The sequence below is a fragment of the Kwoniella europaea genome, chromosome 1 (genome assembly GCF_036810445.1).
Source record: "Kwoniella europaea PYCC6329 chromosome 1, complete sequence".
NCBI lineage: Eukaryota > Fungi > Basidiomycota > Tremellomycetes > Tremellales > Cryptococcaceae > Kwoniella > Kwoniella europaea.
In genome coordinates this window covers 10,000,001-10,013,209 of record NC_089487.1, presented here as the reverse complement: position 1 = coordinate 10,013,209, position 13,209 = coordinate 10,000,001, and the positions used below count along the sequence as shown (strand labels likewise).

At 44.3% G+C, this 13,209-nt stretch overlaps 4 protein-coding genes across 4 annotated transcripts in view; 2 read left to right on the top strand and 2 right to left on the bottom strand.

Annotated features, from left to right (window-relative positions):
- Window positions 1-123: 123 nt before the first annotated feature.
- Window positions 124-1,656, top strand: V865_003814 (uncharacterized protein; the record flags this gene model as incomplete). The annotated part of the gene is made up of 6 exons (XM_066227601.1): window positions 124-319; window positions 385-649; window positions 789-925; window positions 1,013-1,130; window positions 1,230-1,387; window positions 1,490-1,656. 6 exons carry the CDS (start codon window positions 124-126, stop codon window positions 1,654-1,656), a joined length of 1,041 nt encoding a protein of 346 aa, XP_066083698.1.
- A 2,379-nt stretch (window positions 1,657-4,035) lies between these two features.
- V865_003813 (uncharacterized protein) lies at window positions 4,036-5,018 on the top strand (the record flags this gene model as incomplete). The annotated part of the gene is made up of 2 exons (XM_066227600.1): window positions 4,036-4,165; window positions 4,234-5,018. The coding sequence occupies 2 exons, from the start codon at window positions 4,036-4,038 to the stop codon at window positions 5,016-5,018; spliced, it is 915 nt and encodes a 304-aa protein (XP_066083697.1).
- Window positions 5,019-8,283: 3,265 nt separating this feature from the next.
- V865_003811 (uncharacterized protein) lies at window positions 8,284-10,115 on the bottom strand (the record flags this gene model as incomplete). Its single annotated transcript, XM_066227599.1, has 10 exons — window positions 8,284-8,463; window positions 8,527-8,634; window positions 8,722-8,764; window positions 8,832-8,911; window positions 9,000-9,128; window positions 9,271-9,612; window positions 9,710-9,745; window positions 9,809-9,831; window positions 9,902-9,929; window positions 10,026-10,115. The coding sequence occupies 10 exons, from the start codon at window positions 10,113-10,115 to the stop codon at window positions 8,284-8,286; spliced, it is 1,059 nt and encodes a 352-aa protein (XP_066083696.1).
- Window positions 10,116-10,479: 364 nt separating this feature from the next.
- The window catches only part of V865_003810 (uncharacterized protein), a gene marked incomplete at both ends in the record, with an annotated part of 2,904 nt that continues 174 nt past the window's right edge, over window positions 10,480-13,209 (bottom strand). The window contains 11 exons of the mRNA XM_066227598.1: window positions 10,480-10,633; window positions 10,701-10,842; window positions 10,915-11,047; window positions 11,113-11,197; window positions 11,258-11,547; window positions 11,625-11,750; window positions 11,812-11,967; window positions 12,027-12,304; window positions 12,357-12,454; window positions 12,527-12,898; window positions 12,983-13,209. The exon at window positions 12,983-13,209 is cut by the window's right edge and continues 174 nt beyond it. Of these exons, the coding sequence (XP_066083695.1) occupies window positions 10,480-10,633; window positions 10,701-10,842; window positions 10,915-11,047; window positions 11,113-11,197; window positions 11,258-11,547; window positions 11,625-11,750; window positions 11,812-11,967; window positions 12,027-12,304; window positions 12,357-12,454; window positions 12,527-12,898; window positions 12,983-13,209 (2,061 nt within the window). The remainder of the gene's footprint in view (window positions 10,634-10,700; window positions 10,843-10,914; window positions 11,048-11,112; window positions 11,198-11,257; window positions 11,548-11,624; window positions 11,751-11,811; window positions 11,968-12,026; window positions 12,305-12,356; window positions 12,455-12,526; window positions 12,899-12,982) is intronic.

Below are 13,209 nucleotides of genomic sequence, written 5' to 3'. Positions count from 1 at the left end.
CAAAAGTCAAAAGTCAACGCAGCACCAATCCTATCCATGCGTTCCCAGCAGGGATCATATCATATCGGTACGAAGACTTCAAGTACAACCCGGGACAATACAGCCGATTCAGTATCTGAAACAATGGGAAAACCATCCAAAGAGAGAAACCAGCGTGCACCCGCTCGAGGTCGAGGAAGAGGTAGAGGAGGAGGTGGACATGCAGTAAGAGGTGGAGGTAGTGGACGACAGAAGGCTATAGCCAGTAGGAAGCAGGAGGAGGCGGTAGATGATGAAGAGGTATTTAGGAGGGTGATGGCTGGGGAGTCGGTAGGGAATGGTAAGTCTACTTCACGAGACCTTCACATAGTGAGCTGTGTGAGCTGACCATTTTGAATGACATAGAAGAATCTTCTTCTAATGCTTCTGGCTCTGGCTCTGGCTCTGGATCATCGGAAGGCGAATCTGACGAACAAAGTGGAGACGAGGACGACGACGAGGAAGAAGAAGATGAAGAGGAAGAAGATCAGACAATGGATATAGATGTTCCTGTGGCGATGTGGGATTTCGATCATTGTGATCCCCGACGATGTTCGGGTAAGAAGCTGGCTAGACATGGGTTGATCAATGCTATGAGAGTTGGACAAAGGTTCAGGGGTATAGTATTGACGTGAGTGAATGTTATCTATCTCATCGTGATCATCTACCAATTTTCAGATCTATGATGCCTTCATTGAAGCCATCGAGGATGTGCGCCAGCTGCCGAGGACAAATAGCTAATTTACATGAAAACTGTTTTGTCATTGTAGACCAAAAGGTAAAAAACCAATATCACCTTCCGACGACGAGATTGTCCAGATAAGCGGATTGGCAGTGGTGGAATGTAGTTGGGCAAGATTGGATGAAGTCCCTTTCAATAAGATAAAATCACCGTATGAGAGGTTATGTAAGCTATCTTCCACCTCTCTTTCAGGTTCAAAGTTGTAGGAGTGAAGCTGATATCTAAAGATCTGAATTGGTCGGACGTGAACAGTACCTTTCTTGATTGCTAGTAATCCTGTGAATTACGGTAAACCATGGAGATTGAATTGCGTAGAAGCTCTTGCTGCTGGTTTTTACATTACTGGACATGATGACTGGGCGGAAATATTGTAAGTCGTCTTATTGGTCGTGTGTCCTGTAAGGAGCTTAGGGGACAGGAGAAAACTTGCTTCATGCTAACCGATCGCCCGTCATTTTCGTTCTGACAGACTCAGTAAATTCTCATGGGGTCATTCATTCTATAAACTGAATGGACACCTAATTGAGAGATACAGAACATGCCACACCTCTGAAGAAATTCAGGAGATGGCAGAGTTGATACAGAAGGAAATGGCTGATGAGCGTGAACAGCGTCAACTGGAGAAACGTGAGTACTATCAAGCCCGATTTCTTGCTCTATCTTATTTCATGACGAGGCGTAAGTCCACCAAGGCGTTATTGCTGATGGAAACCGTATCGTATTTCGCAGAGGCCCATGAAGGTGAGGATCTCCTACGTGCAAATCCCAACCACGTTGGCAACGAATGGGACGACGAAGAAGTACCGAATTTGGTGGAAGTCAGTAATAGTGAGGATGAGAGGGATGATGTAGAAGTGTTGATCCAGGGGATAGATAAAACTAAGATATCTGCTTGATCGGATGGGATGAAGTGTGTATCATCTAAGTCATGTATTGTATACGGCTTTCGTCTCTGTTTCTCAATATCTGACGATAATACTGATTAAACAGTCACAAACAAATTCAATATTTTGAGTGTATTCTTCCCAATTCATCCACTTGACAAACTGCTCGAGCTGAGGGTACACCTTAATGGGAATATCACATAATGCACCTCTGTCTAGGTACCTGCACATATACTATGCAGTCCGCTGACCCACTTTGAAAGAACGTCATATGCCAAGAAAAGGCCATGACATGATATCGTTATGGCATGTGAACTCTCATACCTGGGGTATACCCCATATTTGTGAGGCGTGACCCCGTATTTGACTTAATATATGGTGACAACATGCAATGGATCAGGATTCCCAATAGAAGGGGATTTGTTCGATACTTTTGGCCTCCGTGCAAGACGAAAACGGAGCACAATTGTGACTTTGTATTGTCTCTTTATGGTCGTTTCATCATATGGAGAAAATGAAAAAAAAAAGAGATTGATGAAACAGCACCTATGATGGTGAATTTGAGTAGGACGTATATCGTTTGAAGGGTGAACAGGCTTTCTGTTACAGTTCAGTTCATAATTGATATGTGAAGGAACGAAGAGATGCAAACCACATAAGTTATGAATTTGTGGAGTTTTGAACTGATCTCCTAATTCGAAATTTCGTATTCCGAGAAAATCGCTGAGCGCCTAGCTTCAGTCATAACCCCATATTTCTTATTTCCCGTCATTTTCATCGTGGTTATACTCCTACGCCGATCTTCTTCCACTCGCCTTGCCCTAGACTTCATTTACTATATCCGTTCGGATGGCAATTAAGAATTTAGTAGTCTTTGTATCTTCGGCCGGCTTTTGAACATGGGTGATAATATGATATGTGGAGTTAATACCCCTCCCATTCACTTGGACCATAAACCCGTGTGGATCCACTCATCTCATAGGCCCACAGGGCCCATAGATCCAAAGTTTATCTCGATGTCTTACATATCTATATCCGAAATCGTCAAGAGCCAGAACAATACCGCCGGTTTCGTCTCTCTCAATCGATGGCAGATATCTACACAGTACAACAGCTGGGTAGGGCTGGAATCTGACCCAGCTCCAAGGATCTGATGAAATTTAAGTAGGGCAAAATAACCTTTTATTGAATATGATTCGGATTTACTCTTAGCGCTTTTGATAAGTCCAGACTCCTTTTTCTTCGATTAGATACAAAAACGAGGACACGCCAAGCCCAAAAGGGAAGTATTTCGGGGTGGTAGCATCGTGATAAAAACGTGGACTGGGTACGGTGATCAGGCCCAATATATGGCATCTAGAAAAAGGGGTGAATTACTCCGCAGGACCTACACTGCGGTTTGGCGTAGCAGAGTATCGGACGCGTCAGATCAGAACCACAAGCAACGTTCGATGATCGAAAGGAAGGGATGTTTGATATTTCCCATACTGTATCTATTTTCAGTTCGACATCGTATTATTTGTATAGTGTAGATGAATACATGGAACATACATAGCCTCCATCACAGACCATCACCTGGACTGTATGGGGACATAACGGTCTGGACTGTCGTGGTTGTAGTTGAATGAAATACTCTGTACGAGATTTTCGAAACATCACTAAACCCCCTGGATCCTTCGGTTTATCCTTAACTCTAAATGTGATCCCTGTGGGTGATACCCTGTGTTTGGGTTTATTGTTGTTACTCCGCAGTGTTTGGTGTGCACGCGTAGAGCGAGATCCGATTACAGCACAATCGACTACGGTGGTGTAGCGGCGAGGCGCATGGTCCGGTTTTGGGGTCGGATGGATAATATAAATTACTCTTCCTCTTCTTCTCTTCTTCTTTCTTCTTTCCTTTTCATCAACTAACCACTCACCTCAAAAATCTTCTCTTTACGTTTCTCGTAGGCCTTCTCCCGAAAACCGACGATCCCGACAACTTTGACAATCAAGTCAACACGCTCTTTCAGCACCCACAACACCAGCTAAACGACCTCGTCTCGACGATCCTTTCGGTCTTTACACCTCAATCAATCGATCAACGAATTCTGGAACTTCTGTGAAGGTAATCCGGTACCAATAACCAACCCTCGAAATCGATCTTACCACGACCTCGAAAAAAACTGGGAAACAAGAAAAAAGGTGATCATTACCACGACCTTTCAATCAAGAAAAAAAGTATATATAACTGCAACCTCTTACACGAGGTAAGCATCTATTCCTTCTCCCACAAAACACATTCTCTCTTGACGAGTCTATCATATAAATACAAAAGAGCCGAGCTCACTCAATCATTACATCGACGAATTATCAATAGATTTTCACGTTCACTTATATCAATCGAATAAGATGCACTCATTCACCACCGTCGCTACTTTCGCCCTCGTCGCTTCAGCTTCGATCGTCTCTGCTGCTCCTATCGCCTGCAGAGGTAAACCCGACAACTACGTTGATGGTTACCTCGAGGACTACGACACTTGTGAGTTTCCTTCTGACCTTCCTTTTCAACTCTCACATGATGCTAATAATACCTTGACCTTGTTATAGACCACGCCAGATACATCGCTTTGGACTGTCACTCTCAACACAACAGTACCTTCTTCGATGACTGCTGTCACCCTCTTCTCGCCAACGAGACCCTCGCTGACAGCAGGCAATCATACTGTACTCCCAACACCACCACTTTGGCCGAAGTCACATCTACCATCGTAGCTTCCAACGCCACTGCTACTGCCACCAGTGCCGTTGAGGCCACCACCACCGCTTCGGCCGATGTCGATGCTGCTTCTGAATACTCCGCTGCCGCCACTTCCACCTCCGCCGTCGAGTCTTCCGACGCTTCCCTCGCCGCCGTTGCCGAGTACGCTCACAACACCAATCACCACTCTTCCTCAGCCACTGCCACTTCCTCTTCATCTACCGAGGAAGCCTGGACCGCTGAAGCCACTTCGACCTCTACTTCATCTGCTGCTGCCGAAGCTACCACATCTGCCTCCTCAAGCTCTTCCTCAGACGTCATGACCGGTGGATACGCTACCTACTTCTACCAAGGCGGTAATGCCGGTGCTTGTGGTACTGTCCACTCCGACTCTGACAAGGTGATTGCTATCGACACCAACGGATGGTGGCAAGACACCTCTTCAGCCTCACCATACTGCGGTAAATACATCACCATCACCAACACCAACAACGGTAAGAGCGTTACCGCCATGGTCGCCGATGCCTGCCCCACCTGTGTTTCCGACAACTCCCTCGATCTCAGTGTTGGGGCATTCACCGCAATCGCTGATGAGTCAGATGGGCAAGTTCCAATTACATGGGTCTGGGCTTAAGCAATTCTGACACCTTAATGGTGAAAAGAATCGAGAAAAACGAAAGAAAAAACCGTGTTTCCATTTATATATACTTTCATTCTTCTTTTTTGGTCTTTTTTAGTGTATACCTCTTTTAGAACATCATATATCATCTAGAAATCTTAACGAAACGGAAAAACCTTGTCATCAGAACTACCTCTTTTATTCTCTTCTTCTTTATCTAAACATCTTTATGATAAGGTCCGTTGATCGGTCTTCTTTTGTAGTTGATTGACCCTCGATGGCTGGGTGCCACTTTGGACTGGTTTCCATCGTGGGGCTCGACTTTGAAGGTCAGTCGGTCTTCACAAGTAGTATAGATGGTCTTTTCTTCCCATGCCGTGCATAAGGAGGAGAGGAGGATTTGATAGGACCAAGAGATGATTGGGAATGTCATGCATTGGAGCTAGTCTCCATTAACGAAATTTACCATTGCTGCTGCCAGTTCAAAGTTGCCAGTGAAAAGTAAAAGATGATAGGTACTGATCCATCTGACTCATTAGCTATGCGTCCTGTCCCACCGACGCTGACCGCTAACCGCTTTCCCGATTGTTGATATCTGAGTCTTTTTTCGTTTCAGTCCTTATGATTGTACTCATGTCGTCTTGCATCGTACTGTACATATATAACCAAACCATCTGGCGACCGTGACCTACACAGTAGGTGGGGGTAATGTCCATCACTTCGACGAGGTTAGTCACTATCATCATTTCGTCCAATTACTCGGACAATTCGACCTCGACTTATTTCTCCTTCCCATCCTATTCGACCGGTCCGCCGTCTCCTGATATACGTAGAAGTACGAAACCCCAGAAGATCAACAAGAAGCTCTGGCGGGTCGTGACTCAACTTAGAATCACTGTGTTAGGTAGACCTGCAGTGATAGATTGTTGATATCTGAGTCTTTTTCGTTTCAGTCCTTATGATTGTACTCATGTCGTCTTGCATCGTACTGTACATATATAACCAAACCATCTGGCGACCGTGACCTACACAGTAGGTGGGGGTAATGTCCATCACTTCGACGAGGTTACTTGTATCACTATCATCATTTCGTCCAATTACTCGGACAATTCGACCTCGACTTATTTCTCCTTCATTGTCACTTGGATATTTATCCTATTCGACCGGTCCGCCGTCTCCTGATATACGTAGAAGACTTATACTACCTTATACGAAACCCCAGAAGATCAACAAGAAGCTCTGGCGGGTCGTGACTCAACTTAGAATCACTGTGTTAGGTAGACCTGCAGTGATAGATCAGGAATCAAGAGGAATGTGAGTGAATCATATTGACTGGAACTTCACATCACTGTCATCGGTATGGACCCTAATTCATCAACGCTGATGTTGATATTGATCATCTCCTCAAGGCCAAAAGCAGCTTATTATGCAGTAGCATCCGGACGTAGACCCGGTGTATATACCACATGGACCGAAGCTGAAGCCCAAGTAAAGGGATATGCAGGGTGAGTCTGAATCTGTCTCACTCACTTAAACTAGATGATATACCTGATGGTTTCAAGTTCAGAGCGAAATATAAGAAATTTCCAACTCAAGCTCAAGCAGAAGAATTCATATCTGGTTCTGGTTCTTCTTCCTTAACTTCGTCTACATCATCCACTACGTCTAAAAACAACAAACCATATTCGAAACCTTCCACTTCCACATCCACTTCCGGTGGATTCAACACTCACCATCGCGCAGAATCACCTACGACTTCTTGCCAACCTTCAGACCTCCCACAGGATTTACAGGAAATAGCATCGAGGGGATATGAATTCACGAAAGATTATTATCTGATCGTACATACGGATGGGTCCGCTTTGGGCAATGGTCAGAAAGGAAGTAGAGCGGGTGCAGGGGTGTTCTGGGGTGGGTATGGTGAAGCGCTCAAGAAGTGGGTTGAGTTATACCACGAGGGGTAGCAATATGTGATGGAACATTGACTGATCTGGACATGTGTGATATAGGAATTATAGTGAGAGGGTACCGGGCTTACCTCAGACGAATAACAGAGGAGAGCTATTAGTGGGTTCATTCTCATTTCCAATTTGTCTTATCAATTCATCAATGAGCACGAGCTGACAGTGCCATTGGACATATACTCGCTGGATTTATAGGCTGTCATCAGAGCTCTCGAGCAGTGTCCATATCCGGATATACCATTAGAAATACGATGTGATTCTCAATATACGATATCCTGTGAGTCGAGTGAGATTACCCCGGCAGTGATATTTCTTTTTCATTTATTACACATCACCGTTCCGTTTGACAATCGATTGATAATCTTTCCGTCGTATTCAGGCATGACAACCTGGTTACCCAAATGGCTCCGGAATGACTTCACCACCTCTACCAACAGCCCCTACTCACGTCCCAACGGCTCGACAACCGGCCAAGTCCAAAAACAGAAACAGATCTCTAATGTGGACATGGTCAAGCATTTATTGGTGTTGTTGAGGAGAAGAAGTGGAAAGGGAAGAGTAAAATTCAAATATGTTCCGGCGCATAGTGGGATAGAAGGTAATGAGCGGGCTGATGTGGGTGCTTTCCTCCCTCACATATCAGGGTAGAATGAGTGATATATTGATTTGTTGTGTGATGGGAATAGCAACTCGCTAAAATGGGTAGCTTGATGCCGGAATCGAACGATCCTGTTAAATGGTTAACACCAGAGGAGGAGGATGAACTATCGTCACATGTACTGAGGGGTACTACAAGTGTAGAAGGGGTAAAGGAAGTAACGAATATCGAAGTTGAGGTGAGTAGATAACAATTGTCTTCTTGACTGAAGTTAGGTCCCATTATCATTGGACCAATGCTGATGTCCTCTCTCCTATTTAATTTTGCTGTTTCACCCTTAGCTCGATGAAAACTGGTTGATGTCTCCTGAGGAATTGGAGAATTTCGAGAAAGATCTGATTGACGAATCCAATGAGGGGTGAGGACTGAGGAATCACTTGAGCGAGAATTTGTCAAATCCTTGAGTAATGTATTATATCGTATCAGTCAATTGCATTATCAATCTTATCAGCATCTATCGAGATATCTCTCATCTTGTATTCAAACTCAATAGCAATACCATGCATTGTTCGATACCAAATTGGGTAAACTATGCTCTTCTCTATGCTACCGCTACTACTACAACAACATCTCGACTAGTCACTTTCCTTTTTCCTTCTACACCGCTTCTTCCCTTTCTTCTCTCGATCACGACCATAAGATTACTGTCTACCGATGATCACCCTCCCCTCCTAGCCAACTCCTCAGGCGAAAGCACAATCTCTTTCCCACCTACCGTCCCCGTCCTCCCACTCACCCCGAAGGTTAGGGCGTATCCCGGTGGTAACTCCGTACCAGGAGGAGGCAGTTCGAGTAAAGGCCATGAGATCGCACTAGGTTTCTGTAATACTATATCGACCTAATCAACGACATTAGCATAAACTTTTCTTCCACGTGTTTGGTCTTTGAACTTGAAACTTACTTTAGTACCTAATATCCTAAATGTACTGGTCTCAGGATTGATTGGGCCGTAGAGCTGTATAGTCTTTTCGACCCTTTTGTTAGATGGTAAATATAGATCGAGATGTAACTGTGATGAATCAGAGGGAAAAGTCAGCTTTCAGAGAAGAACAGGAACATTCTCTATATTGAAGTTTACGTATAAATGTAGACTTACCGATTGAGTTTCGAATGTGACAATTGATTTCTCTTTATCCGCTCTATTCATGTATACATCAGTTCAAGTTGATCTTACTCATTGATTGTATCTTCGAGCTACCAACTTACCCTTTGGCAAAAGCAGATACATGAACTTGTAATGGTGTCTGATAATGATCCAATCTACAATCTACTTTTTCTTCTTTCGTCTGGTACACACACCACACACATGAGTATCGTCAGCTGGCATAACATAGAAGCTTGAAACTAGATTCTACAAATAGATGAATCGCTCACCACATCTTTCTTCGAACCTACAAACATATGTTTACCACTCTTACATCCCTCGATTTTAAGGAATTCTGAGAATTCTAGAACTCGTCTTTTACAGCATAGATAACCTTTTGAACCTTCGTGGAATATCGCCTGGCAAATCACCCAAAATTAGTAAATAGGTATAAATCATTGACTAATCATTAGTCCAGAATGTTATGTTTAACACTCTCATTTTTCGTCTTTCATCTTAGCTCTTAAGATTACATCAGTAACAAATGAGACAATAACTCACGCCCTGAGGATGATACCTACATCCACCCTCTTTCCTACTTTCCACTTCATTCACGTACTTATACCCACATCCTAATCTCTTACATTGCGTTCCTTCCGTCACTTGTACACTCGGATCATCTTCTTCCTCTTCTACAATCTTCTGTGCAGGAGCAGGTACAGAAGAAGTTGATGATACCGCAGGCGCCGGGGCATCCGACTTTGTGGACAGTTTGGAGAAACCGTAAGTCTCTACTCCGTCTGAGGAGATGGTAGGTTCGTCTAAAGATGATGTTGGCGGTTGAGTAGGTTTAGTAGCGGGAGCGGGAGTAGTGGATGCGGAATGTTTGCCTTTTGTACATGTCTACAACAAGTCATATACGTGATCAGTGATCAGCTTCATCAGGGATGATATGAGAGTTGGCTTAGGAGGGAGGGAAGGAAGTTGTGAAGAGACGTACAGGTAAAGCCATGAATTGGTCAAATTCCAACACGGGCTACGTAAGAATACATCTTAGCATGTATATTTTGGGTCAAGGCATCATACGGATCGGACATACCTTGTTCACTTCGGCACAGCAGGCTGAAGAGCATTTACATAGTCAGCGACTATATCACATACCACAATCGAATCAAGGTGGATCATAGCTTACACCATGACTTCAACCCTTCATGAAATACCTATGATACAACACCGCAAAGATAAAAATCAGCTTCGAGCTCAGAAGTATTCTACCATACGAGGTTCCGTGATACTCCTGGTGGAAATCCACTTACAGGCCCACCAGGGTGATAACTACAACTGCCCTCCTCGTTATTCGACTCGTCAAATTCCTTCTGACAACCTTTATTCGCACACCTTGGCATGTTGTTTCCCGTTCCAATTCCACTTGAAGTCGCTGCGATTTGGTATGGGTAGGAGCTTGATTGGACTATTGATAGATCACTTATGTATGAATAACAGTAGCCCCATCTCACATCTACACGGTTCATCATGACATGATGAGCTGACTGGAAATATCTAGAAATATACCACGTGTCACAGTGCTTCGGTCATCGTCCGAAGACCCGTTCTAGTATCATACAACTTAGTAGTACTTGTATCTTTCTACTGAATGGACTGTATCGTGCGACGGAGACAGCAGTGTACACACAATAGACCAAATGCAATTGACGAGGTGACTGAGTCGAGTTTAACTAAGATACTACAATGACTACTACACTTGAGATCTTACAGAACCATACCTTCTTCCTCCTCTTCATCATCATCTTCTTCTTCGTCATCTTCCACTTTCATTCCATCCCCGTCTTCATCCCTTCCTATGACTCCATCATCTTCGATGTTCATCCCCTCAGCAAGGTTAAACGGAGGCTGCCATATACGTCTATACCCATCACACCTCCCAGTCAGCTCTGAAAATAGATCGGATGATGAAAGAAGATCCCACTCACATGGTATGATCATCACTACAACTAGCGAATATCCTTCTCGCAGCTACCGGATTCCACGCCACGGCATTCACCACTTTATCATGACCGGAAAGCACTTCGATCGGATTAGGTGCAGTCCCCTGCCAGACGTACACGTGTCCATCTACAGGTGCACAAACAAAACAATTTGCCACTGCTTTCCGTCGCGGTATGTAAGGAAGCTAAGTTCACTCACCCTCACTTCCAGATAAGACGAAACGATCTTTCGGTGCGCCGAAAGCGCTTCTTATCAGATATCGACCCTGTACGTGTCCGCTGTGTTTTCGGATGTACCTGAACCCAGGATCTATCGACCATACTTGGATTTCCTGTATCAATCCAATCATCCGTCAAGTACATGCTCAATTGGACCACTTGTGTCATTTCAACTTACATCAGGTGTACAGCTAACGATGACTCTCCTTCCGTCACTTGATAGTCTGATACTTGTAGTTTCACACCTTAGATCTTGCGAGGAACTACACAATCACATTAACAATTCACGTTCTTTCGGCGCACAAGCTTGTTACTGTACCTACTCGATAATATTATGATCTGCTATCCTAATCATCATCAGGGAATGTTCCATCGTAGCATAATGGAAGGGCACCAATGGTCCTCCATTAGGTCCAATAGCAGTTGTAGACTCAATTATCTCTGATTCCTCTGAAGGACGAGATGACATTGATTGCCTCAACTTGTCATTGTGGGAGACCCGTTTTAGCAGAGTGGTAATGGCAATGATCCGCTTCCCATCCGGTGTGATGACGAAATCGTTTAGTTGCCTATCCTTTGTAGACCACTGACGTAGTAGATTACCGGTCGGGCTCTGGACGAAGCTTCGTATCAGTAAAGAAGCCGCATCACCCAAATCGATACTTGGTCAAAAGAAATTCTCGCACTCACGTAAAATGCAACTTTACAATCCATCGAAGCTACTACAAATTCTGATCCATCAGGTAACCACTGGATTGCACTGATCGTATCAGTATGCTGAGATCCAGATGATGATTTGGGTTGTAGTTCTCCGGTCTGTAGTAAGGACATTGATTGTCAGCTGTATATCACAATCATCTCTAACAGCCTGACCTACCTTGACATCCCAAACATATATATTCTTATCTGCACCCGTCGCCAGCGTCTTCCCATCGGGCGACCAGGCCATCGCATCTACCGAGTCCGTATGTTCTTTCAGATGCTGGAACGGTACGATCCCATACTGGGATCCTCCACTTTCTTTCGATGTGATCTGAACATCAATCATAGATGTAAGCTTCATTGCAGGAAACTATGCTATTTTTAGCTCACCTTCAACTGCCAGATCACAACTGTCTTGTCCTTTCCTGAACTAGCCAAGAACATCCCATCAGGACTCCATTCAATCCTCCATACTTCATCTGAGTGATCTGCCAGGACATGCGTAGTGACAGATGGGAACGCCCCGCTCTCACACTTGTGATCAGTATATAGCGATGTAGATTCGGGTTCTTCGTGATACAGACAAGACAGTTGTTGATGTCGCCTCGCTTGATCAAATAAGGTAGCAAGTCGACGGGAAGGCATCATTATCTGCGGCGAGATGAAGGCTATAAGAAAAGGTTAGCTACTAGATGGATCAACAAGGAGATGAACGCTAACCTTGTAGATGTTCCAATAATTGTCTACGAGATGTCCCCTGCGCACCGTCCCACATAGCTCGTTCATATAGATCATCTTTATCAAGACACATCATGAACCTGCATCAGAATACTCACATCAGCTCAAAGTGCCTTGAAACTCAGGTATAGGCAAGCTGATAGAGCACGTACCCCGATAAAGTATGTAGAACCTCTTGGTCTTTCGCTACTTTATTCAATTCACCTCTCAAAACACCCAAAGCCTTTTTCTGTTGACCTATCTCTAGATATTCGAGATATTTCTGTTGAGAGATCAAGAACTTCATCTGATCTGAGATACTGTTGGTTCCCTTGATCTTGGGTATCTTACCCGATGCGATACTACTACTTGACGATCCAGCCTCTGGTTCTGCTTCTTGCGATGGCGTTATGGGTATACCCAGTTCAGGTAGTAGACCTAAGGCTTCTGACCACCTTCCACCTAGTATCGCAGATTGGAAATCGTTGGCCTGGGTCGTGGACAGATTATACCCCGATTCTAGTTCTAGGATATCTGCTGATTGACTAGTCACATGAAAAGCGAATACGCATCATCAATTGAGGAACAGACATGAATAGATTGAATTTTGACCTCAAGTGAGGACTTACTGATAACCTATATCTCTCAACCCCTGTAAAATCAACCTAACCGCTTCTTCCCTTTCGACTGGCATCCTCTTAACCCCTCCTACACCAGGTCTCTGGATCGTCTTCCTACTTATTGATCTAGCTTCATGGTGACTCAGTCCATCTTGAGCTTCTTCCAGCTCGTCTTCCGTATTTTCCTTCCCATCGTCAGTCATGATCGTATCATGTTGGTCCTGCCAATTCCGATC